This window comes from Streptopelia decaocto (assembly GCF_964273445.1).
Source record: "Streptopelia decaocto genome assembly, chromosome: 6".
Taxonomy (NCBI): domain Eukaryota; kingdom Metazoa; phylum Chordata; class Aves; order Columbiformes; family Columbidae; genus Streptopelia; species Streptopelia decaocto.
In genome coordinates this window covers 35,299,221-35,323,684 of record NC_138660.1, presented here as the reverse complement: position 1 = coordinate 35,323,684, position 24,464 = coordinate 35,299,221, and the positions used below count along the sequence as shown (strand labels likewise).

The window sequence follows — 24,464 nt, the reverse complement described above, 5'->3', positions numbered from 1 at the left end:
ATGAAATGACTGAAGCATCTCTCCTATGAGGAAAGGTAGAGGGAGGTGGGGCTGTTCAGCCTGGAGGAGGCTCAGAGGCTCTTGGTGGTGCCTCCTGATGGGACAACAGGCAATATTTGCATTTTCAGGCTAAACAGGGAGGAAATCCTAGCCATTTCCAGGGGCTGGTCAGGGTGGCAGCCCTGTTTGCCTCTGACAGCTTCCATGCACAACTGGAAAATGCCAGGTGGAAGTGCTTCTGCTTTCACCCGTTTTCCTGCTTTTGTAGAGAGTCTGGTGTCTGAGGATAGTACATCATGCCCACAGTCTGCACTGAGCAGTGTCTGTGCCCAGCTGCTGCCTTCACCCCCTCCCTGCCACGGCTGGAGCACTGTGCTTGCTGTGGGGAAACTGAGGCACGAACTGCTGCCACTCAGGAGGCACCAAAACCCTCCTGGCCACCCCAAGCCCGTGGTCCCCATGGGGCTGTGTGCCTGGCAATTTCCTGCAGCTTCCGATGTGGTGCGGGGCTGAGTTATGCCCGGACTTCCCCACACTCGCCAGCACCTCTGCACCACTCGACGTGGCAGCAGCGTGTGTCCCCATTGGAGGGCCTCACGCAAAGGCAGTGCCAGCACCCCCTGGTATCTCCGGGGTGCTGGGTGCACTCGCCCTGTCGAGGCGGGCGGCAGAGCAGGCAGCAGGAGGCGGCGCTGCTCATACCTGCCACACCTGTGGCAGCGGGATTCCCTCCGCTGCTGCTTTCGCTTTCCTGTTTCCAGAGCCATCAAGCCACGGATTTTCCTGCCAACCTGAAAGCAGAATCATGCTGGGCAGGCAGCATAAAAAGCCGGGGAGATGGGGCAGCCAGGCAGCCACAACAAACGAGACAAAGCAGATCCCTGGAACCAGCCACGAGCCCAGCAGCCCCTCTGCCAAGAGAGCCACCCGCAGCAAGACCGTCAGGCGTCTCTCCATCAGCAATTCAGCCCGGAGTACTCTGGTTTATCCTCTCCAGATTCTTGCACTGCAGCCCGTTCATCCCATCGTAACCCACTCACCGACAGACTTTCATTGGCAAAATGTTGTGCCTCAGCTTCACCTCACTGCTTGTGCTGGTGCTGGGGGTCAGCCTTGGGGCTGCCTTCCCCCAGGGCGCCCTGCAGAAGAGCTGCAGCTTGTCCAAGTACAAGTTCATCATGCGCCATGAGATGAAGGCTGCACGGAAGATGATGGAGCATTTTGTGAGTACCACCGGCAACAGGGGACTGTGGGCAGGTGGGGGCCAGTGCAGAGAAGATGCTGAGTTTGAGACCCTGGGTGACAAGGTGGATGTTTTCCAGGGCAGTTTGGGGATGAGGAGGATGTTTTCCAAGGGAGTTTGGGGACAAGAAGGATGCTGGGCCAAATTTTGTCCTGGTTTCAAACCCTTCAAGGTTGACTGGGGTTGCACAACATCGTCAAAAATCAAGATGACAGTTTTTCAATCTCTCCTTTGGTTTATGCTGATAGGAGAACATCAAGCTGCAGTCGGACCGCAAATGCAACACTCGGCTCTTCCATCGGAAATGGAAAATAGCGGATCTGTCGGTAAGAGCAAGGCGACACTGTGAAAAGGGGGTACACCCCCTGCTCCAGCCAGGACCTCCTGTGAGCTGGTTCCACCTCCATCCACACCCCTGGGCAGGTCTTTGAGACCCCTGCCCTCCAGCCCCCAGCCAGCCCTGGCACTTTAGGTCTCTAACCAGGATGCTCTTGCCTGCAGGTGCCTGACAGAGTGATCCTGGTAGAAGCTGAGCTGAACCTCACCATTGCCATGCTGGAGCTCCCCACCGTCCCCAGTTTTGATGAGACACGCCAGCGGCCCCTGGCCTTCCTCACCCAAGTCCGGGAGGATCTGCGAGGCTGCGTGAGTGTCCCCACCAAAACCTGCCAGCCCCGTGCCAGCCCACTGTCATTGCAGGCAGCAGTGCCACAGGGCATCGCCAGTCCTTATGCAGCCTTTTTCCTTTGCAGATGGCCATGGAGGCCACTTCACATCAGCCCTCGGGGAGACTGAGGCACTGGCTGCAGAATCTGCAGACAGCCAAGAACACAGTAAGTCAGGCCAGCAGGGCGAGGGGGCTTTGGGGTGTTTGTGACCTCATGGCTACGTGGGTCCTCCTGCACCCTGTTTCTGGTGATAACTTGCCCCTTCTCCTCACCGCAGGAGACCACGGGCTGCCTGGAGGCCTCTGCCATCCTCAACATCTTCCAAGTGCTGGAGGACCTGCGGTGCACAGCCCGCCGGGAGCAATGCACTTAGTCCCATCAGCACTGCAGCTGGTACAGTGCTCAATGGCCCCAAAGGATGCCCCGAGGACCTGGAAAAATTATTTGCATTGCATCATTGGACTGTATTTTCTATTTAAGCATTTTTATTAGTTATGTGAGCTCAGGGAGCATTTTTTTTTCACAGTCTTTTAAATTATTGTGTATTTATAAATGGTTCAGGAAGAGATAAAGAAATGCTGTTCCTGAAAGATACTGATCATCAGGGATTAATGTATTTATGGGATGTACTTGTTTTGCTGGTTTTCAAAATATTTACTGTTTTTAAGGAAATATATTTTTGTACCTTCTATTTATTACAGACTATATTATGTATATTTGCCTATATAAATTATTTTTTTACATGCTATTTAATGTGAAAAATAAAATAGATAACTTAACTGGACAAGCTGCCATCATGTGTTTTTACTACGCTTTGCTATAATACCATCCCTTTGGAAAAGTGATTTACTGGCAGAGAAGGTAGCAAAGTAGGACTCTGCAGTAAGGAGTGGTGTCAGAGCACATGAATTGTGGTCTCCCAGGGGTTGGAGAGGACTGGGCAGAATTTACTTTCTCTCAGAAATTCAGTGGAAATGAAAAACATAGTGAAGAGGTAGAGTTGTTTATGGAGCTTTATTTCTAATTGGTCTTGTACAGTTGATTTTCCAGACTTAAAATGTTGAATATGATGGCCTTTTTATTCAAAGACAGCTCTTCCTAGTTTAAAAATCTTCTCACCTGTCTGAGAGGAGAAAAAAGCAATTCTCCAAAAGAAGAAAGTCTGCATAGACTCACCCCTAATCTTGGGAAATTTTTGGTCCTATGGCACCGGCCGTTTATAACAGCAACGTGATAATTTTAATCTCCATGTATGAATGTCAAAGCTATTTCTCCTATTCAACTGAGTTCAATTTCTACAGAAAACTTTTGGGTCCCAACTTGGGCATAAAAGGACCTCCACAGTGCTCTCACTGCGGCTGCCTAGATTGATCGTGTTGTGTTGAAAGCAGGGCTTTCTCAGTTTAGTCTGACAAGTTTCAGAGCTTGTTTCCTCTGTAAGAGAACATATTTCAGAAATGTACTTCAGATTAAATTATTCTTTTTAAAGTATGAACTTACTCTGTAGTTATAACGTATATAATTACGTCAAGTTTAGGAAAGTAGTTTAGCTAAATATTTGCCAACATCCTTCACTATTTTGAAGGATTGTGGTTACTCATTCCTTGCCTATTGGAACAAAAGCATCAATATCTTCTCTGTTGTGTTTCGCTTTTTTCTAGCTACATTATCTCTCCAGAATAGAATTTTCATCTGTGTTCATCTTTAGCTGCTGCACGTATCTATTTGGTTCTGCTGAATCGTTTTTCTTCCTTTGAAAAATGATAAGAGCAAACCTGTATGGCCTGTATCATTCTACATGAAACACAGCACACTCCTGTACCTTTCAGTACTCCTCACGGGTAAGTTGCTTTGCCTGATTAACTGATGAATGGATTAACTGTAGTCTTTCAAAATAGCAAATGCTTGGCAGTGTGTTAGTTTCTGAATTTAAGTCCCTTCCAAGTATTGTATTTTGCAATGAGAATCCTGTAATTCCAGTAAACTTCTTCACTTGCTTTCCTCAGTTTCTGAGAATTTTGACTTCCACTCTGAGCTTTGAAGTTTTATTCCTGCTGATGCATGGTGTTCCAGAATCAGTCAAAAACCCTGGCATAGGACAGTTTCATTTATTTTCTGACTTTGAGCTGATTAGCATTATCAAATACAATGTCTGCACAGCTTATTAGATGTATTTAACTGTCTTGGGAGAGGCCTCTTAAAGGAGGAGTTTTACCAGAAAGCCTGGACTTATACAGAGTGTGTCAGTGTGACTCGGTATGTTCCTTTCCAATGAAAAAAAATATAAGCCAGTGTTTATTTTCTCACACTTTGTCTTATCAGCTTTTTCTCTGGGCCTTTACTCCTGTTCTTTAGTGACTTAAAGACACCTACAATCAATTTCCTTCCTCATTTCTGTTTGTGTGTGAACCAATACAAGAATGTTATGAAAACATACCCGGGAGTTCTGGTTAATTTCAGTTACACAGACACTGTCAGCTCCTCTCCCAAATTCTCATGTACCATCAAAACAAAGTTCATATTCCTTGGCGATCTACAGCATTATTTGCAAACAGAGTAACTGATGACAGTCAATGGTATTGTTTTCTGTGACTAAAGGGAAATATTTTAATATTTATTTTTGTGGCTGCTGACCAGACTGTATTTGTCCTGTTTGTTCAGGGTTTGGATGCGGCTGAGAGGCGCAAGGGTCTCTCCAGAACTGAAGTGTTGAAGGTAAGGACAGTTCAGGCTTTACCTTTGTAAAATAGAATTTACTCATTACCTGGCCTGGAAGAAGAAATCAGCATAAATTTATTCAGGTTTTGATTTTTAATCGATTTCATGTGTTTCTCCACTGTTTTATTAGCATTACACTACTGCATGAAAGGAAGTCACCTTTCTCCCCTTCTGCAGGGGTAGACAACATTTATTTTAACCAATTCTGATGGCTTCAGCGAATCCCAACCCTGTGAGGCAGGGGGAGGCTGCACGGTCACTAGGGAGGGAGTGGGGTCGGTAGTAGGTGCTGTCCCTGTGGCAGCTGGTGAAGGCACAACAATGACCGTGGTTTGTTAGTAGGCACTTGAGGGATGGTGGCCCTGAGGGTGGCTTTTGGTGAGGATTTCCACAGCAACGAACCCAAACCGTCCCCTGCCCAATGTGCTCAGCGAGCTGAATATGTTGGGCAATGAGTAGAAGGGGTTTGGGTGCAGAGTTGCTGGGGCAGGGCAGTGATTTACCACAGCTGAGGTGAGCTGGGGCAGCTCCTGCTTGCTGCCTGGCGCCATTTTCAGCGCCGCCACCAACAGCCGCATGGCGGGACAAGGGCTTTCGGCACGGATCTTTGTTCTCTGGCTGGAAAAAGAGCGGAATTGAGGCAAAAAACAGGGCAAGGGAGGGTTTTGCTGGTCTGTGAAGGGGGAGATTTGCAAGACTTTTGAAGGCAGCCAGGTCAGAGTTCAGCAGGTTTGTAAAGACCAGAACAAGTTTGCTCCTGGGTGCGAAGAGGATTGTTTATTGTTCAGCGGTTGCTAAATCCATCTTTAAATGCAAGTTACGCTGTGCAATGTGCACTGTAAAGAGCAACTGGAACTCCACTTTCCCACTTTTTTTTCATCTTTGATGTGGTATGTTCCAGTTCTGTCTGAAACTGGTGCAGTTTCTTCCAGGCTTTCCACAGGCAGGGAGGGGAGGTGGAGAAGGTGCTGGAACATCTGGAACACGCTGGGTCTCCCTCAGCTCTGCTGCCTGCGGGTTTGTTTTTTGAATGACTTTAAATATTCATGGCTTATGTGTTATGAAGTTTCAGAATATGCAAGTCCTGTTTATCTTTGGAAGCAAATGTACCAAATAAGAGTTAGATGTACCAAGTTTGTGTTGCATGGGGCGAGCTGGGCAAACAGGTGTGGAAGTTCAGAGGAACAGACTGTTGCATGAAAAGTGGCTGCTGGTGTGTGAAGGAAGGAGATTGTTTGAGCAATAATGTGCTCTCTGGATGGTGTGCTGGTTGCATTTAGCAAACTGCTGGTGTAAAGTGATGTTGGAAATATGCATATGCCTAGAAACCTTTTTTAAAACTGGGTTGTAAGGTTCCTACTACTGCTCAGTAAGTTGTGGAGTCAGCAAGATCTTTCTGCACATGCCTCATATAGAATAATTTCAGTTGGAAGAGACCCTCAGGATCATTGAGTCCAACCATAACCTAACTCTAGCACTAACCCATGTCCCTAAGAACCTTGTCTAAACGCCTTTTAAACACCTCCAGAGATGGTGACTCCAGCACTTCCCTGGACAGCCTGTTCCAATGCTTCACAACCCTAATATCCAATCTAAACCTCCTCTGGCGCAGCTTGAGGCCATCTCCTCTTGTCCTATCACTTGTTACTTGGGAGAAGAGACCAACACCCTCTATGCTACAACCTCCTTTCAGGTAGTTGCAGACAGTGATAAGGTCTCCCCTCAGCCTCCTTTTCTCCAGGATAAACAGCCCCAGTTCCCACAACTGCTCCTAATACCTCCTGGTGTTTCAGGAGCAGGGCTGGTGTGCCACGGGTTTGCTGTTCTCCCAGGGCTGTACCGGTGCAGACAAATCCTGTGGGGGCTCCACTCCGCCAGGCTGGTGGGTGATGTCTCTCCATGTTCACACAGCTGGTGGTGTGCCAGCTCAGTAAGGCTTAACTGGTGGTGGTTGATTTTGTTATGGAAACAATTAGTTAATTGGATGGTGTGGCTTCTTTGTAACAGCTTTATCTTGTGGATCTCTGTTTGTTTTTCTGACCACTTTCAAAAACAAACAGAAGGGTGTTTTGGGCTTACATGTAATCCTGCAGTGCCTCTTTCCCATGAAGAAGTTAAAATTCACACTATATTTTTCCCTTAAATGTGTGAATTCAAAACAAACTTGCATATCTGCCATTTGCTTACCAGAGCTATGGCTGAAAAATAAACCTTCACATGCCATTCATATTACCATGAAAAATACCGAGAAGTCCAATTTTTCCCCCTTTTATTTTTTTTTTAATTTTTTTTTAAACTTTTCAGCGAGGCAGATTTTGTTCCCACAAAAAGGCTTTTTCCTTTTTCTCTTTTGTCTCATTTCCTTTTTCTCTTTTCTTTTGTCTCTTTTCCTTTTTGTCTTTCCTTTTTCTCTTTTTCTCTTCTCCCCCCACTTCTCCCTTTCTCATTTGGAAATAACCCCGCTAGTTTCGAATTCTCTGTAACCATTTTGCTCATTGTGTGTGTGTGGCCACAGGTGCCCCCTGCTGCTGTCCAGCGTGTGCTGCACTTCTGTCCCCCTGCGCTGCCACCAGGTGTGACACATCTCGCTGCCTCTGAAGATGCGGAATAGGCAAGTTTCACAGGGGCTGGCAGATTTGTGGTGTGGAAATAACCACCTTGTCCTGAGTCCCAACCACTTCTGCGACAGACACAAAACGAGAATGCTGTTTTCATTAAGTGCCAAATAAACATGACTTGAATAAGAACATAATTGTGGTACTGTGGCTTAAGTTAAAAATCTCTTTGTGGCTGCTCTATTTCCAGGAATAGTTTTCCTGGAAGTCCCTGGCATGACCTACATTTGCTCCCATTGAAGACGATAAGCTGCTACCATCGATTACATGGGCACTTGACAAAATTCAAACACAAACACACTTCAAGGGGCTTGGGGCCTGAGCTGGAGCATGTATGTGAGAATACAGTTTCTCTGATCTTGATAGACTCATGTTGATTACTTAAGGACTTTTAGTTGGTTTACACTGTCTGCACACTTTGTTAAATACCACTGGCATAGCTGTGCCACTGAGGAAGAGCTTATCTCATGATTTTTCCCTTGACTGTGTTTTCTCTTTGTCTAAAGTAAGTCATAAAGGGTGAAGCATATAGCTACTCTTCATATTAAAAACTTCCTTAAAAGAAAAAAAAAGGCAGGGGACAATTGCTCTGCTTCAGCGTTGTCATTGCAATAATCAGGCAGCAATAAAATTCTTCTTTTGTAATCTTTATTATCCTCTGCTGGTGGGAACCTTCTGTTGCTACAAGCTGCTAAACTTTCCTCTTAGTAGCAGCATGCAGCCTTCTAGACCCAAGTTATGTGCTGTATACTAAACAAAAGAAGAATTAGGAGAAGAGTCATGGATATCTCCCCATTTTGAGGCTTTATTACCTTTAAAATCGAATCTTCTGACTTCTTTTTGAACGTGGAACTATCCTATTTTTTTTTAATTTTACTTTAATGACTTAGTGAATGTTAAAGAAATTTACAGTACAAATAAAGGATCTTCAGGAGTAAACAAAACACAGTGTTTTGATACAAACCTTGTATGAAAGCTGTTTTTCTTTCACTCTATGAAATCGCATTGTCTGTATTCCCGTTGTACTATAGTGAATACGAAGTGTGTAGCAGGAAATTAAATATGCAGGTGACAACATGACTAAAGGATGTATGGTCAGTTCTGTGATCTGTAAGGACTTTTTCCCCTTTAGAAACTTTCATGAATGTGTCTTGCGTCCTATGGTTTAAAAGCCAAAACACAGAAATCCTGGAGCTAGACTGATGAGGCTTAGAGGCTCCAGGTCAAACACAAAAGTTCTGAAATAAGTAAGACTGGACTGAGGACAAGGAAGAGATGGCAGCAAAGTGTTTGTGTTTTTTTCTGTACAATGTCAGAATAAAAAAGGCTTCTGATGGTCTTTTTGTAGCTCAGGCTGCTTAAAGGCCGAGCTTCCCATGCTTTGTTCCTAGTCAAGTCTTGGAAATAATGATTTTGAGTGAAGATGCAGCTTTAGGCATGTGGCAGAAGGTGGTGATGACAGTTCGCTTCTCTCATCTTTGCAGTTGACTCGAAGCCACGTACCACAGAAGGGTCAGAGATTACTGTTGTGTTAAGTTGCTCCTCTAGCTTATGGACAGAGGTGGCCAAAAAGGGCTTAAAAACTCAGAAATGAGTGGTGAAGACAGCTCTTGTGTGTCTTAACCAGCATGAAAACTGATAGTAAATGAGACTGTCCATTCCATCTAGTTTGAAAAATCTGTACTTACTGGGCCATCAGCCAGGGACTTTGGGATCTCAGAATAATTTTGCACCTTGATGTACAATAGACACTACGTTAACATGTGCTACCAGGCTGCTGCTGTAATGGAGGGAGTGCCTTTGTCAGCCTGTTCCCTCAGCTCTTCTAGACCTCCATCTGGTAATGGAAAACTGGTGAGATCAGAATTATTCAATCATGCCTACCCTGAAAAGATTTTGTGTGTACTTCTCACTGTGGAAATATTCCTGTTGGTAAAAATACATAATTCAGGACTGAGATTTTCTGTTTGTTTTACATTAAATAGTATCCTCAATACAGACTTATTTTCAGTTATGTGAAGGAAATGTAATATGATAAATTACTACAGAGTAAACTTTAAATATGGAAATTTATCTTTTGACCTCAGTGGATCATCTCCCTTAGGTTTTACTAGATTAGGAAATGTATTTTTCATTTTTTTTTTCCTGTCATATGATATTTTCCCCTCATGCCCAATCTTTAAATGTCTTTCATTAGCTTTATATAAAGATATTGTTTTAAAGTCCAACTAAAGTAATTTGTAATGAATTAACTGAGGTCAGATGTTTTCCATATGAAGACGATAACTGAACAACTGATACCTTTTTAAATGCAGTCAAATGTGTTACAGGAGGAGGTTTCTTAAGAACCAGGTTGTCCTGAGCAAGGCATTAACTTCACAAAGCTGGGAGAAAGTCTAGTTTGCTTTTGTTGTAGCTAGGTGTAGTAAAGGGGAGATGATGATTCCTCAGACGAGGACACCCTACATTGTCACTAGCCATGCCAATGTGAATTCTTGCCCCACTGCAATGCAGCACTCTGAGACCTTCTTAGCTTTAAATATTTAAATATATTTAAAGTCTTGCCTATGATAAAACGTTTCCTTGTAAGTGGTGAACTGCTGTATCTACCCAAAGAGCATTCTGTGGTCATTAGTTTTGTGTGGTTTAGCTACTTTTCATGTGATCCTGCAAAGCAAAGTAAAAACTTGCACAGATAAACTGACCAGACCTACTGGTCTGTTTGATCCACCGGAAGTTGCCGTATGTGATACACATTATCTAGACACACCGGATAACAAAAGTGTGTTTTTCTGTCAGTCAGAGGAGCAAGATAAATAATTGCTTAACTTGGCTGGCTCAACTTGTTGGTTGTTGTTAGCCTGCAAAATGTGCTGAAGGGTATTGGTGAGGGACGTGTGGCCTGGCAGATCCATGTTGTATTTACACAAAGTTGGAGGGAGCTTGGGTATAAAACTGCTCTTCTGTGAATACAATTAGCAAGTTTTTTACAGTATTTTAATGAACTCAAACTGTATCAGTTTTGGTAGAGCTGTTTACATACTTTATTTCTGTATTTGTGTAGACAGTGCACTCACTGGCTTTGCCACATCAGCTGCAGAAACAAAGCTATTCGTGGAGCAGGTGTGGACAGACGTTATGTTCCATGGAGATGAGTAGAACTGGGTGAACATAGCGTTACTAATCTACAGAACATGGAATAAACGATGTCATGCTGAGCAAAATGAAGAATTATTTGGGATCCAATAAGCACTTAAGTAAAATTTAATTTTTTCAGCTTCCTGCTTTAAAAGCTACTGAATTAAGTATTCCATATGAAAATATTTGTTTAGAAAATATGCTTGCATAAAAAACGCTTTGAGCAAAACAGGCAAACTGTTTGCCAGAACAATTGTGTTTAAGTGAAGTTGTCCTTTGGGATAGAAGATATTTGTCCTACTCCGAATTTGGTGCTCAGCAAGAGCTCTGAGCAGCTCTCGTGTTGGTGAAGGACCCACCCCGGGATGAGGACCCAGCCACCCGCTGACAGCGGCACCGCCGCGTCCTCACACCCGCGGAGCCACAGAGCGGCGCCACACCCAGCCTCGCCGTCCGCCTGCAACTCTCGCGAGATCTCCATGGGCACCACCCGATCCCCCCCCCCCCCCCCCCCCAAACTCTCGCGAGATCCTTGCGCTCTGCGATACAGTTGTTGTTGACGGGCGGCTGCAGCCCCGCCCCTCGCGCTGCCCACTTCCGGCGCCGGCGCTGGGGGAGGAGGAGCCGCCGCGTCCCCCCCGCCCCGGGCCAGCCCCGGGATGGTGTTGGCCGCGGGAGACGGGCCCTGACGCCGCGCTCAGGTGAGTGCGGGCCGCTCCCCTTCCCCCTCGGTGTTGAGCTGGGCCCCTCAGCTTAGGCTTGGCCTTTTCCCTCCATCACCCGGTGCCCCCACATCTCCCGGGGCGGCCGCGGCCCGACAGGCCTCGGGGCCCCAGTGACGCCGGGGGGGGTACCCCCGGTACCTCGCCCCCCTCCGCCGGCACCCCGCTCCACCCCCGGCCTAGCAGGGTTGTAGCCCCACTGCAAGGGGCCAGCGATCCTCTTCCATCCATCCGGAGGGGCTTCCCCGCTGCCCCCGCTCCGCAGGGAGCTGCAGGAATTCCGGGGCCGGCTCGCCCTTCTCGATGAATAAGAACAGCACCCCGGTGCCGTGCAGAGGTACAGCTGTACTTTCCCCGTGCCCTTAGCAAGTTCCGGGGGCTTCCTCGCTATGCTTCATTGATTAAATTTGAGGTAGAGCTGGAACGAATCAGCTCTTTTCCACACTGGTCACGTTTCTCTTTGGTTTCCTAGTGTTCTAGGACAAGCAGTGAGGAAATCGATTTATAAAAGTATTTAGGCGTTTACTTCCCATTGAAGTTGATTAGTTAATTTAATTTAGGCTTGGTACCTAAAAATTGTGGGGTTTTGCTTTGGTTTTTGGGGGGAAGGGTTGCCTGCAGTCTACAGTTTTTCTTTGCTATTTTTTTTTTCTTCTTTTAGGACCCTCTGTCAGTACTTTCCAGACTTACCTACTCCCTCCTCTTTTTTTTTTTTTAAATTTTTTAGAGCCAGCTGTTGCCTTTCTCTTCTCCAATTAAAAAAAAAGGCTGTTTTGTCTGCTTGTTCTTTCTTCCACTGGGGTAGTGGCAGAAAAAGAACCTACTTAATATTTCAGTTGAGCAAGCGGGATTTACATGCTCCCTGAATTTTTGCTTTGTTTTTAATCTGGATCTTGAAGCTAACAAACATTCTTGTCAGCTTGAGAGAACTTGACCCTCTTGTAGATCTTACCAGAGTTTCAGCTGTTACATACTGTTGTGAAATATGTGTTTTCCTCTTTTTTTTTCTTTTTTTTTTTTTTTTTTTAAACCTTGTTACTCACGTATCTGTTTTTCTCCCCATCTGAGTGTCACATCAGTTGTTTCACTTCTCCTTGCCCCTTCACCAGTATTTTGGTGTTGATGTTTGGTATAAACCTGTCAGCTTTCTCATGACTCTGGGAAGGCAGTAGGGCTTTCAGTGCTATAGTGACTAGGTTGGGAGGCTGGAGGCTTTATCTCCTGTTTTCGCTGGGGCAAGACAAAATTAACAAGCAAAGTGACTGCTGTTGCAATGAACCTGTGAAACTTAATTTCAGGACTTCCCTACAAGAAGGGAGGAAACATGGAGATATGTAGAGCTCAAGCTGACAGAGATAAATTTTGAGTCTTGTCATTTTATAGTGTAATCCTCATCATCTCAGTCGTTTGCTGGACTTTATCATTTGTCTTATGAATATCTCATCTGATTCTCTGTTTTATACTATGAGAGCTGATGTTACCTGGGCATCTGTTTTATGTCTTGGTAACTGCTGCATCATACCTATCTGGTCTTCTATGCAAACTAGTTCATGTATAGACTATATACTGATTTTACAAGTTTTTTTGCTTTTATTTTGTTGGATTAACTGTCATGACTAAAGGATAAACATTTCTCCTGTCATTTTAGTGATGCTGGGGCCTAAAGGGCATGGATCTTGTCAGCATTATGTTGGTTTTGGCCAAACTTTTAAGAATGAGTTGCCTTCATCTAGGAGTACTGTCAAAATGTATTAAGCTATGACAGACTGAATGTTTTGGTTTTATGACTTTGACATTATCAGTGCAGGTATCTTCTGTAGTGGAGGACTGACACAACAGAAGATATCTTCATTTTAGTTACCAAATCTCCATATGTAACTTTCTCCACCGTTGCTCTGCAGTGTGAAGAGTTACGGTTGTGCAGCTGCAGAGATAATTGCACTGTTTGCAGCTGAGATCTGTTTCCTTCCCTGTGTCCTGGTAGCTGACTCAAAGCTCTCTTTCTAGTGTTTTCACAGCAATTCTGTCGAAGGAGTGATGTCAAGCAGTGGTATACTGCAGTAGATGGTGCAGTAAAATTGGATTGTAAACAATGATGAAAGTCTGACCTTTCTCCAGCAAAATTGAACTTCCTCTTGGCCTAACCTACTGTAACTCTCAGTATTTGTATCTGAAACAAACTCTTATTTTTCAAGTACTCTAGGCCATCCTCGTCTTTAGTTGCAGTCATGTCAACTGTTAAGTCATGTCATGACTGCTAAGAATATTATGATAGTTGTCAAATAAGGAACTAACTGCAATTTGGTTTTGTATTTTTTTCCCTGTAGTGCTTTAATTTTGGTAATTGACTTTGTTCTAATATTTGTGTTTTAGATTGAAGACAGCAGTAATGTTAACTCTGGCAAGCAAGCTGAAGCGGGATGATGGTGTCAGAGGACCCCGTGCATCCAATCCACCTTCTGATTCAACTCGGAGGGTGTCTGTACGAGATAAATTACTTGTTAAAGGTGAAAGGAACTTATATTTGAGTATTTGGGGATTTAGACTTTGCAGGTGTGTTGACAGCTCATAATATTAAATTGCGTATAAAATAATTTCCAGAAGTATTTTTTAGATTTCTTGTGACTTACCTCATGATTTATACTGTAGGTTATATGTTGGCCTACATCACACCTCCAAGAGCTCTTTGCCTGTAGGATACTTATTTTCATGGAATAATGCAAAACATAAAAAGCTTCTTCCTTACTCTGACACATGAATCTGTTGTTGGAAATTGTCATCAATTAAAACGTTATGGTAAGAATTGTCACAAGTATCGCTAAATACATAGGAGTAGAACATCAGCTTTGACTTGATAGGTATTTTTTGAGCAAAAACATAACTGGAAAGAAAGTCCTAAAAGTAACATCAGTGTCCTGGTGGCCTTTAATGGTACAGATCAGAGGCAGTAAACTTTAAAATGCTTAAAAAAGTAAAGCAAAGTGATATTTTTCTTAGGCCTGGAGGCACTAGAAGTTGAGTATGAAGTAGTGAATAAAAACCAGCATCCTATTTTTTAGTAGTGCTCTATGGTCTGTTCAAGAAAGGCTACTGTAGGTTGTTACTAGCTGACTCTCCATTGGTGAGAAAGAAGCATTTTACTTTGTGGCAATTCTAGATAAATGAATTAGTTTGTGAGCTGGTAATTAAGCTCTTTTTTAGTAAAAGCAGGGACACCTCTTTCTTGATTTTCAGTTTTTCTGTAGCATAGATAATCTTGTATTTAAAACTCCATAGGTGCTGACACTTTGTAGTTACTTTGAGCTTAAACTCAGGTTTATTCCCTCTAATAATTGTTGAGCATTTAATGCTTGAGTTGTGCAGCTTGATCTAGTGGCAAAAAATACATTGTTTAGGTTGATGTTTGTGCTAAAAAAGATCAATAGCAAATATAGCGCTGTTGCTTTGGAAGCTGTCATGGTTAGGATTCATGCCAGTCGAGTGAAACGTGCTCATTTCCTGGTCTTATTTCAGAATGGCTTGAGACTGACAGTGGTATGTTTCCCTGGATGGTATTAACTAATCGTACTGTTACATATGGCTTTTTCGAATTAGGGTAGATTCTGCCATATAGCTGTATACCAGAATAAGGTTCCCCTGTGAATGCTGCTGCCTTGGTGCACTGGGAAGTGCCTCAACTAGACTGTAGGAATGTTATGGTCACAGTTTTGTCTCTTCATTTTTCTAAGGACAGAGAGTTTTCATTCACTTTAAATTCTGATGTGATAACTCTTGCAAAGAGCTTGCTATAGACTTACAGTTTGGAAATTCTCAGCTCCAGTTCTGAGGGGGGAAAGATATCAGGCAGGAGAAATAAGCTCTTTAATCAGGCTTAGCTACAAAGCCAAATTACTAAATATATATAATCTGAGATTTTCATTAACCTACAAGTGTAGACTTCAGGGGAAAATAGCAAAGTAATATAAATACAGTTCTGCTACAATGCCAGGTATAGTGTGAAGTGCCATGAAAAATTCTACTGTGCCCTTAGAGTAATCATGTTTTTCACTTTTATGACTAAAACCTATCTCTACAGGGGAAGAAAGGACTGTAACCTATACAAAAATCAGTAATTGTAATTGCTATGGCTACCATTAGCAAACCAGCACAGACTAAGTATTGGACGAGTTGAGTCCCAGACTGACAAATGTTAAAAGCAGGTCACTGCATCATTCTGACAAGTGTGATTGTTAGATCGTGATCTGATGGTGCGTGAAAGTTGTATCACGTGGCCCTCCAAAAAGAGTTGTAGGAGCGGCTGTCAGTTTGGTTAGAATGGTTTCTGGACCAAAATGGGAACTGACAGTAGAAGTAGATCACTTCGGTATAACTGTACTGGAAGTGAGGGGAAAATCTAGCAGTCTAAAAAAAGGCTTGTTGGGGATGTTCTCTTTTAAGCTACTCGAAATAAAGACCATTCAATTACAAAAGTTTCTAGAACTTGCTCCAGTTCTTAAAGTTAGGTCAGCCAAAGCAGCACCTTCAATGTTGAGAACCTGAGTGAAGATGGACTTCTGATGTTGACAGTTTTTTTAGGTCACATTGTCTAGATCTGCAGGAATGAGTTTAGCAGGGAGTGAAGAGCTGCCTGCTGAAGGTATGTGTACAGTGAGGATGCCTTTTACTGCTTGATTGTATGAAACTGTTGTATTAGACTTGAAACAAAGCTGGTGGGAGCCTGTAAGAGTTGTTGTAAGTACAAGTTGTTTTTTATGTTTGTTTAGGCTGGAGTTATCAAACAAACAAAAGATGACAGTTGCAGAATGGGTGAAAGGCTCAATCAGGTCAATCTCCTGGCAACTGTGAATGAAAAAATAATCTATTCTACAAAAAAAAAAAAAAAAAAAAAATGCTGGTGATGAGTATGGAAGGAGGAGGAGATGCCAGAAGCCCTGGCGTGTTCTGTCCTTGTTTGCCTCAGCAGTTGTGCTGAGGTTAGTGCTGGCTGAGTTGTATCTCTTGATGGTGTTAGTGGTGGTGGTGGTTTTATTCTACTGTGTAAAGCCTCCAAATTGAAAAAACAAGGGACTGTGGTCACAGGCTACAGAAAGCTCAGTGATAGCTGTGCTCTTTCCATAGCACACCTGGATCCTTTTTGGCCTCAAATAGGTCTATAGCTTCTGAGTCAATAGAACAGGAGGCAACTGGTCTGTGCAGCATCCTTCACAGCGACTGTCCTGGAAGCTTAGCTGAGGGTGGGTTTTGGCACAGTACCCTAAATCCTGCCTGGCCTTGGGACCTGGTGATAGTGTGTGAACCATGGTCAGATAGCTGTTCACCTGATTAAGTGGTGATGATGTGCTTGAGAGATATTATCCTGTTCCTGATCGCAGTAAATTGGTGATAGTCTAATAAATTCTGCAGACAGATGTCTGTGAGTTTTGCTAGAGGTATCACTGAGACACAGACAGTGTCTGGTTTTTATCTGGAGGTAAATTAAAGAGAGACTTGTTTGTGTTGATAGAGTTCAGTCCGAGCAGGCATTACAGGACCTCTTTAAAGGACGTGTTGTTACGCTGATAACCCTGCAGTCTTCCAATGTATTTTGTACACTGACTGGTAAATAGATCAATGACATTTTGATTATGGGGTAGATGACAGTGACCACAGCCACTGATAAGTGTAGATGATGCCTACAAGCTTTTAAAAATTTGGCATAGAGCAACTACATATGTCTGCTAACTGATATTGCCTTAAAATAGGACAAATAAGTCATAATTTAGGTATGATGTTAGCTATATGCAGCATATGGAAGAGAAGAAAATTCAAAGTCATTTGAATTACTTTTACTAAATCTGGAAGTATGTGAGCTGTCAGGTGCTGTCCTTGACTTCTGTGATGGGTACATGTTAAACAGTCTTTTTTCCTACCTTTGTGATAAAGTTACTCTTAAAATAATGATGCCCTTTGTTAGTTTTTCTAAGCTGTACCTTTGCTTACATGTCCAGTATTGTTATATATTCAAATATTACTCATGGCTCAGGGCACTGTTTTGTTGGGTTATTTCATGGACATATTTGGAAAGGAAAAAAATTTAGTTCCCTGAAGTTTTATGTAGGAAAATAAATCCGAGACAGCTGGAATTGCTCTTCCAGCTGTTTGTCCTCTGGGGTATTAGTCATAGCAGCAAACCAGGATTTGGTAGCAGCTTGTCCCCCTGCTGATTATCTCAGCAACTAATGGAGCACACTTGGGAGGTTAGCAGGGCACTTGTGTCTGGTGTGAGGAACGTGGTGATAGTTCTGATCTGAAACCCTGGGAAGTCACAGGAAAACATCTGCCACTTGGAAATCACTGAGGGCGAATGTGTCTGAGGGTGTGGAAGGAAGGGTGAGGACTAGTAATTTGGGCTGACAGTTCTTGGAGAGAGGCTTTCTGGCCAAGGAGGAGTTGATGGGGGAGAGATCAAGTGGGGCCTAACACATATTAAGAGAAATAGAGCTGAGGAACGTGAATACCTTGAGAAGGTAGAAAGCAAATACTGATGTGGAGAGGAGGAGCAGCAGACAGAAATTATGCTTCAAGGGGCTCTGCTGCCTCTGGCAGGGAGAGGGGCTCTAATAAAGCACAATTTTGTTAAAAAGTTCGGTATGACTCATTCTTGCATCTGTGATTTCACTGGCTTTTCAATATAGGCTCAGTTGGAAGGTATGGCCTTAATTCTATTGGCCTAGTACACCAGTTAAAATAGAGCAAGAAGTACACTTGCTTGAGCAACTTTCAATTTCTTCTGTGCTGCAGAGGCAATTTTTGATGTCAAACCAGCTTAAAATTCATCTCTGAGGGGGAACATAATGAAGTTAGGAATAGAGACCACATAACAGGTCCTGCAGGGTGTTCTAAGCCATGCAGTGCTGAACTTGAAAAGGCAGATCCTTTCTGAAAATTTGAACAGGGCTCAGGACAAGCTAAAGTCCTGTTTAATATTTTATGATGAATGCGACTACTAAATTGATATAAAGAACATGCCAGGATGTCAATAGTAGCAGCAATGTACATGCTTACTGATCACAGAAGTTATCCCTTGAAATGCTTTTTTTATAGCAAACCTAAACATCACCCAGTTTTGTATTACCAGTGCTGTTTGGTTTGATTGTGACAGCTTGAAAAACACTTAATCTCTAAGAAAATGAGTTAGGATGGTTTATTCGTCAGTTGTCTTAAACATTTTTGGGTTTTACAACCTGAGTAATGTAACCAGAAAGTGTTTCAGGTGTGCATTTGCAGAAGTAAGTAGGAGACTGATTGTAAAAATGAGATAAATGTGCGCTGCGAATAAAAATGAGGAGAAGCCATGTGTTTGGTTTCTTCAAGCCTTCAGATACAGAAGTATTCCTTCTTACAATAACAGGTGAGGAAAATTGAGGGGGTAGAAAATACTTTTGAGAATTAAAAAAAACCACCTTTCTTCATTTACACCCTTGAAATTAGGTGAGGCGTAGCTTTAAAAATGCTGCATTAACTTCTGCACATTGCACAACTTAATAATAAGTCTTTTCCTTTTCATTTATGCTTTTCATCTCACCAAAATGGAATTCCTTTTTTTGGAAAAAACGATGGAAAACTTCTTTATAAATGAGTGATTTATATTTACTAAAGACTGAACTAGTAGTTTACGCTGAAATGTTTGCATTGTAACTGTGATAGGTATTGTAAAGCTAAAAATACACAAGAATTGAAGCAAATTTGAAAAATTATTACTAAGACTTTTTCTAGAACAAAGGGAGCTCTAGTTTCATGTATTGCTTCACTTCTTACGCCCCTGATTTTCAGTATGCCTGAAGTATGAAGTTATATGTTATGTTAGAGATTTCCAACCATGGTGACTTTCCTAGTTATTGATGTCAGGATAATAAGTTTTGCAAGAGTGTATAGAAGCTGAAGCATGTGATTTGATGGTATCTTGATTAAAATAAACATTTGGAAGTGGAAGTAAGATATACATCTCTTAATCTATTGAAAAACTGGCTGTATTACGCAGCTCATTTGACTTCTAATAGCAATATGGGACATTGCACTGTTCGTAGGAGCTAAGTAGGGTAAGCTATAAGGATAAATGGATACAAATTAGGAGGCAAAAAGCATACTGCTAGAATTAATACTTAGAAAATTGAGGTTTTATCAGATTGTCAAGGTATTATAAAACTCTTCATATGTATCAGTCTTAAAGATGTACATTAAACAGGGACCTAAACAGGAGAGGGGGCTTTTTGAAGAAAACCAGAGAGAAGTAAGTATTACTGTGGATGAGAAGGTTAATTTCAGTTGAGGAAAGGATGTTTTCATTTTGTGTACTTATACAAAACTTCAGTGGGAAGCATATGGCGTGACTCTTTGTGGCAAGGCTAGTAAACAAAGCACTTCTATATTCTGACTGTTGAGTTGGGGTGGGGGAAGGGGACGGAGCAGAACAACATGATTATAGTCTGTGCGTTACTGAATATAACATTCACGTGGGTCTCATAAACCATATGCCTGTACACATGTCAGGAGTGTGTGTTCCTATTTCTGTCCTGGGAATTGTCATGGGCAGGGAGAGTTATTGTTTATGAAATAATTTATAAATAGCTCTGGGTGCTTGTGTAGTCTTATCTTTCCTCTGTTTTATGAAGTTACTAAGCTGTTTCTGAGACATAATCAGTTTGTTTTCGACTCTTCCAAAGTCTGTGGTAAGTTTAAGTTTAACCCTTGCCTTTTTATTCCCTTTATGGTTTAAAATACCATTTGGAACTGTTCAAGCAAGTATATACTAGGTAAAGAGAAGGACTGCCAGTGTACCTGCCCCTTGCATGTGCAGTTTCAGGAACACCAGACTGGCTGGTTGGGAGCTGGTCTGGGTTGATTGCACCTGAGTTTATTCCCTGCACAAGTTCTGACGTGTGTCTGCACTTGTGGCCTTTCAGATCTCCCCAGGATGGCTTATCAGAGCGGGTGCAGGGCCTTGCAGTACTCCCGGGTTTGCCACTTCTTGGCAGTAAGCCCTCTTGACTGTGAGAGAAGTTTGGATGCTCCGCAGTGTTTTTGCACCTCTGCTAAGACAGAACTTAAGTGGGCATTGATGAGCCCTGTTTTCCTTTGGAAGTTGTAGAGCACTTTCACACAATATTTCCTGAGACTTCAGTTATGCAGTTGTTTGTCTTGGAATCTTAAGGAACGGTAAGGTGCCTCGCTGTAAATTGAGATGCAGATACCTGTTTCTTTACTGTTCAGCTGTAGTTACAGTCATTCCTTCTGACCTTGTCTTCCAAAAATTGTGAGATTAGGCTTTTGGAGCTTTTGCAAGTTCAGTGTATTGGAGTTTTAATTGCTGCTTCTACATTTTGCTTATTTATAGATCTGTTAAACGATGCGAATAAGCTGGCAGACTACACAGGGGGCATTTTTTTTTGGAGAATATTCTTGTCAGTGCTGTTGCTTTATGTAGAAAATACATAACTTAAACCATCAGAATATTAAGGGATAGCTTGAATGATGCGGTCAAAATGTTTGCTGTCTGAGGAGCAAAAGACAAAAATAATTTCAATGTCAAGACTGTCACTACCAAAAGAACTCAGAAAACTCACACTCTAGCTTTGGCCCATTAAATGTGCTAATTATTATTAATCACCAATGTTTATATGTCACAGCTAATAAGTAACATGTTTCCTTACTTGTTGTTACTTTAAAAGTTTAGATTATTGAAGCAGGTCTTCCTTTTTAATCTTTATAAAGTTCTTTTGTTCTTTGTTTCAGTGGCGTGTTACAGAGTTAATTAGAAACCTTAATTTTGGGGAACTTGTCTTTGTTCCTAAAGCTTTTGTGTGGATTAGTTATTATAGTCTTCCCATGTGCTTGCACACCGTCAAAGAAAGAGCACACTGTTCAGTACTACGGATGTGAGCACCTTCATGTTTTCACAAGAAAACCTGCTTGTTCTTTTGCCAAGACAAAGGGAAACTCAGAAGCATGAACGCATTACAGGAAATTTTTCACACTTCAAAGGAGCTGTGGTGATCAGTAAACTCTGTGCTGAACCATGCAGGAGGCAGAAGTGAGGGCCCAGCTCAGCAGAGCTGCTGCAGCCCAGCCTTTGCTGGGCTTGAACATGCTCTGTCCTTTGGCTTCTCCATTTTCCTTGCTGTCCTTTTCTCAGAATCAAAACAAAGGGCAGACAGGATTCATTAAGCTGAACGGCACATAAGCACAGAAAGCAATAAGGAAAGTAGTCAGCACCTTAAAATAAGAGCCAGGTCCTAAACTCTGCCCTCTAGAGAAGATTGACAGTGCCTCCCACTGTGAAAGGCTGGTGTGTTTGAAGAGAAAGGCGTGGGGGAATAATCTTATGATGGATTCTGTATAGCTGCAGCCTTCAGTAGTTGTAGTATCTTGTCTTTTTTTTAACTAGAAAGGGAAAGTAAAAATAAAGTCCATTATTAGAGCTGAAATGACATTTTTGGTATGTTATAAAAGCAGTACTTTTTGAAAACTTTCAGCAGAACTATGCCATCAGTGTTGTGTGTCTTTCCATGCACAACTTTGGTTAAATCAGCTATGGCTGCTCAAGTGCTGCAGAGTGGGGAATTTTAAAGAGTGCAGTTATGAACTTTTTAGGTAAGTGTGAAACACAGTCTTTCAGCTTTGGTGGGGTTTTCTCTCTTGGTGTAGTAGGCTGCAGATGCAGGGATACCAGGACTCTGCCAGGCACATGGGAGGTGAGAGTCAAGAGTCAAATAAGCATCGTGCTCACTGCAGAGACTGGCCATGTTTGGTGTGCATGGATGCAAGATAAGCTCTGGGGAATTAATGAGCTCTTAATTGTTATGAGAGTGGTTTAGATTTTGTACCAAGAAATCTCTCCCCATATCTTAAACTGAATTACAGTTTTCTTTAGATATATTTTTTGATAGTTGATGTTGAAATCTCTTACATATTGTTAGCCCAAATAAATGGCAGACCAGAAAGCGAAGTTAGAAATCAAGTGGAAAAAAATACTACAGGAAATGCAAAAATATATTTGATTATGTTTCCTAGAACTTTAGAAGCAAAAAGGGGAGGCATCTTGATGCATCTCATTCATACTTGTGTGAAATACAGGTAGTTGAAAGTAAGACTTCACTAAAAAAATATAAAAGAGGGAGTCTTCCAGAGAAAGTAGCATAGCAGAAAAAGGGCTTAAGAGTAAACTTCTCTTCCTAGGAGCTATGGAACTGCATCAGGTTGCTTCATCTCTTTTATTAATAAAACTTGCAGGTTTTATGCATGGAAAATATAATGAATAAAAAGACATTTTAACTGAACAGAAGTGGATATCTATAGCAAACTCTGCTCTCGGGAGAAATATCCAACAGACACAGGAGCAAAAAAAAGAACTCAGCACTCCTGAGTTTGTCCAACAGTGTGGAGGTTTGGGGGGAGTTGTGCAATGGATGCAGTTTTTATCACTAATGGGTGCACGTTGCTGTACCAGGTGCTTGAAATGAAGGTGTCTTTCTCTTGTTCTTTCAGTGCTCTTAATGCTGGTTTCCGTGGGCAGGACCACATCTAGTATGACAGGGCTTTTGAATTAGGGTTTCAGTAGGTGTTTTCAAGGGTGCAGTACATTGTGCCATGCTTGGAGGCTCCCCTACCTGAGGCTGCGTGTGGCTGATGGCAGAAGAGCATCCGTAGTTAAAAGCTGGAGGGTGCTGATACTTACGCAGACTGTGAACCTTCCCTGCTTGTTTTTGTCACTGGACTGGCACCTTGATTCTGGTGTTTTTTCTGCTCTTGTGTTTTGGTTTGCAGGCTGTGGAGTTCTGGCCCGCTTTATTTTAGTGTCTTACGTAGACAAGTTTGGAGGTTTGGTTAATGCCCCCTTTTGAAGTGCAAGCGCTCTGTGTATTAGAAGCCCTGGTGCTTCAGTTTTGGCAGAGCTCAACTTCCAAATCACAGTAGGATACATTTGTGTTATTTGTTGGTCAGATGAGCATTTTTCGTAATGAATAGTGTGGCTTAAAGAGAATTTTCAAGGTAAACCTCCAGTGCAGGTTAATTACATTTTTAAGTAAAATTTGCTTTCCAGCATGATTTAAAGTTGATCTGCCAGTTTGGACTTCAAGGGTGGCTTTATGCTCGCATAAGTAACAGTATGTTTTTATTTTTTTTTTCTTTCAACAGAGGTTGCAGAACTTGAAGCTAATTTACCTTGTAAGTATAGCATTTAATGGCATGCATTTTAAGGGATAAAGAGCCATTGAACTGAATGTTTTGACTGAAGTATGAATGCTAATGATATTTTTAAAATCTTGGGAAAGCTCTGCAAAACTATGCCATTCAGGCTTGAACAGATTTTCTTTGTTGCTCCTTCTTAAAGGATTGTAGAGAGATGGACCCTTATTAGTGTCCTTTGGAAGTGGTATTGATCATCATTTGACTCTCTAATTTAATTGCTGATGGAATGGGAGCTTTGCTTTTATAAAACCCTCAAAAGGTACCTGGAACTGAAGAGTTGCATTTATTGCTTCACTGCTGGTTTTCCTCCATTCTCTCATTTTCAAAGCAGGAGATTCTGATTTAGGAGCAGGACAAATAGCTCAGTTCTTGGGAAACATTAAGTCAACCTAGTGCTTTTTCACTTTGCATACAAGCTGTAAATGGATGTGTTTGTTAATAGTGAAAATACTAATTAATAATTTTTTTTAAAGTGATCCATATTGCTTAAAAAAAGGCAAGATAGTGTGTTTTTTGCCCTGGAATTTCAGTTGTAATGTATGTTGTGCTAAAAGCTGAAATTATTAATGGCCACTTTAAAATGGAGTTTTAAGAGCACAGGGTAAATGGCTCGTTGCTTCTAACGCTGAGGATAGCTAGTTAGAAATAAAGTATGTTTTCTGTTCCTTGGCTTTAGAAAGCCTAGTTCTATAATGGACAGCAAAACACAAAGCTCTTTTATAAATGGGAGTAAAGTTCCTACTGCTCTGTATTTGTTGCAAAGAAAGGTGGGTGTTGACAGTGAAGGTGAGTTCTTGCTGGGCTCTCCTTCCCTTCAAGTGTTGATCAGAGCAGCATCATTCTGCCATGAGTTCTTAGAATACAGGCCAGCACAACAAGTTATTTCTCGGTAAGCTCAGAGGTACATTCAGAGCCCATTGCTCGCTCTACATACCTTCCTGTGGTGCATGTTCCTATTTCAGAGTAATCAAAGATGTTTTCCCTGCGGGGAAAGAGGCCTGAGCTGCTTGCAGCAGACTGAGAGTGTACGTGCAAGCTATTACCATGCTGTGCATTCACACTGTCACGTCCATATGCTTTTCTTGTAAAGAAAATCAGGGAATGTTCTCTCTGATTATGCTGGCAGGTAGCT

The 24,464-nt window shown here is 42.3% G+C and overlaps 2 protein-coding genes across 6 annotated transcripts in view; both read left to right on the top strand.

Annotated features, from left to right (window-relative positions):
• Positions 1 to 1,061: 1,061 nt before the first annotated feature.
• LOC309441344 (interferon lambda-3-like) lies at positions 1,062 to 2,284 on the top strand (the record flags this gene model as incomplete). Its single annotated transcript, XM_082055977.1, has 5 exons — positions 1,062 to 1,223; positions 1,492 to 1,569; positions 1,745 to 1,888; positions 1,996 to 2,076; positions 2,189 to 2,284. 5 exons carry the CDS (start codon positions 1,062 to 1,064, stop codon positions 2,282 to 2,284), a joined length of 561 nt encoding a protein of 186 aa, XP_081912103.1.
• An 8,682-nt stretch (positions 2,285 to 10,966) lies between these two features.
• The window catches only part of UBE2F (ubiquitin conjugating enzyme E2 F (putative)), an 84,143-nt gene continuing 70,645 nt past the window's right edge, over positions 10,967 to 24,464 (top strand). The window contains exons 1-4 of one of the 5 annotated variants that reach the window (XM_082055837.1): positions 10,967 to 11,083; positions 13,478 to 13,611; positions 15,680 to 15,740; positions 23,279 to 23,308. In XM_082055837.1, coding sequence (XP_081911963.1) covers positions 13,525 to 13,611; positions 15,680 to 15,740; positions 23,279 to 23,308 — 178 coding nt within the window. In that variant the 5' untranslated portion in view covers positions 10,967 to 11,083; positions 13,478 to 13,524. Of the gene's footprint in view, positions 11,084 to 11,156; positions 11,442 to 13,477; positions 13,612 to 15,679; positions 15,741 to 23,278; positions 23,309 to 24,464 lie in introns of those variants that run through there. The other 4 variants (XM_082055838.1, XM_082055839.1, XM_082055840.1 and 1 more) reach the window with 4 other exon arrangements.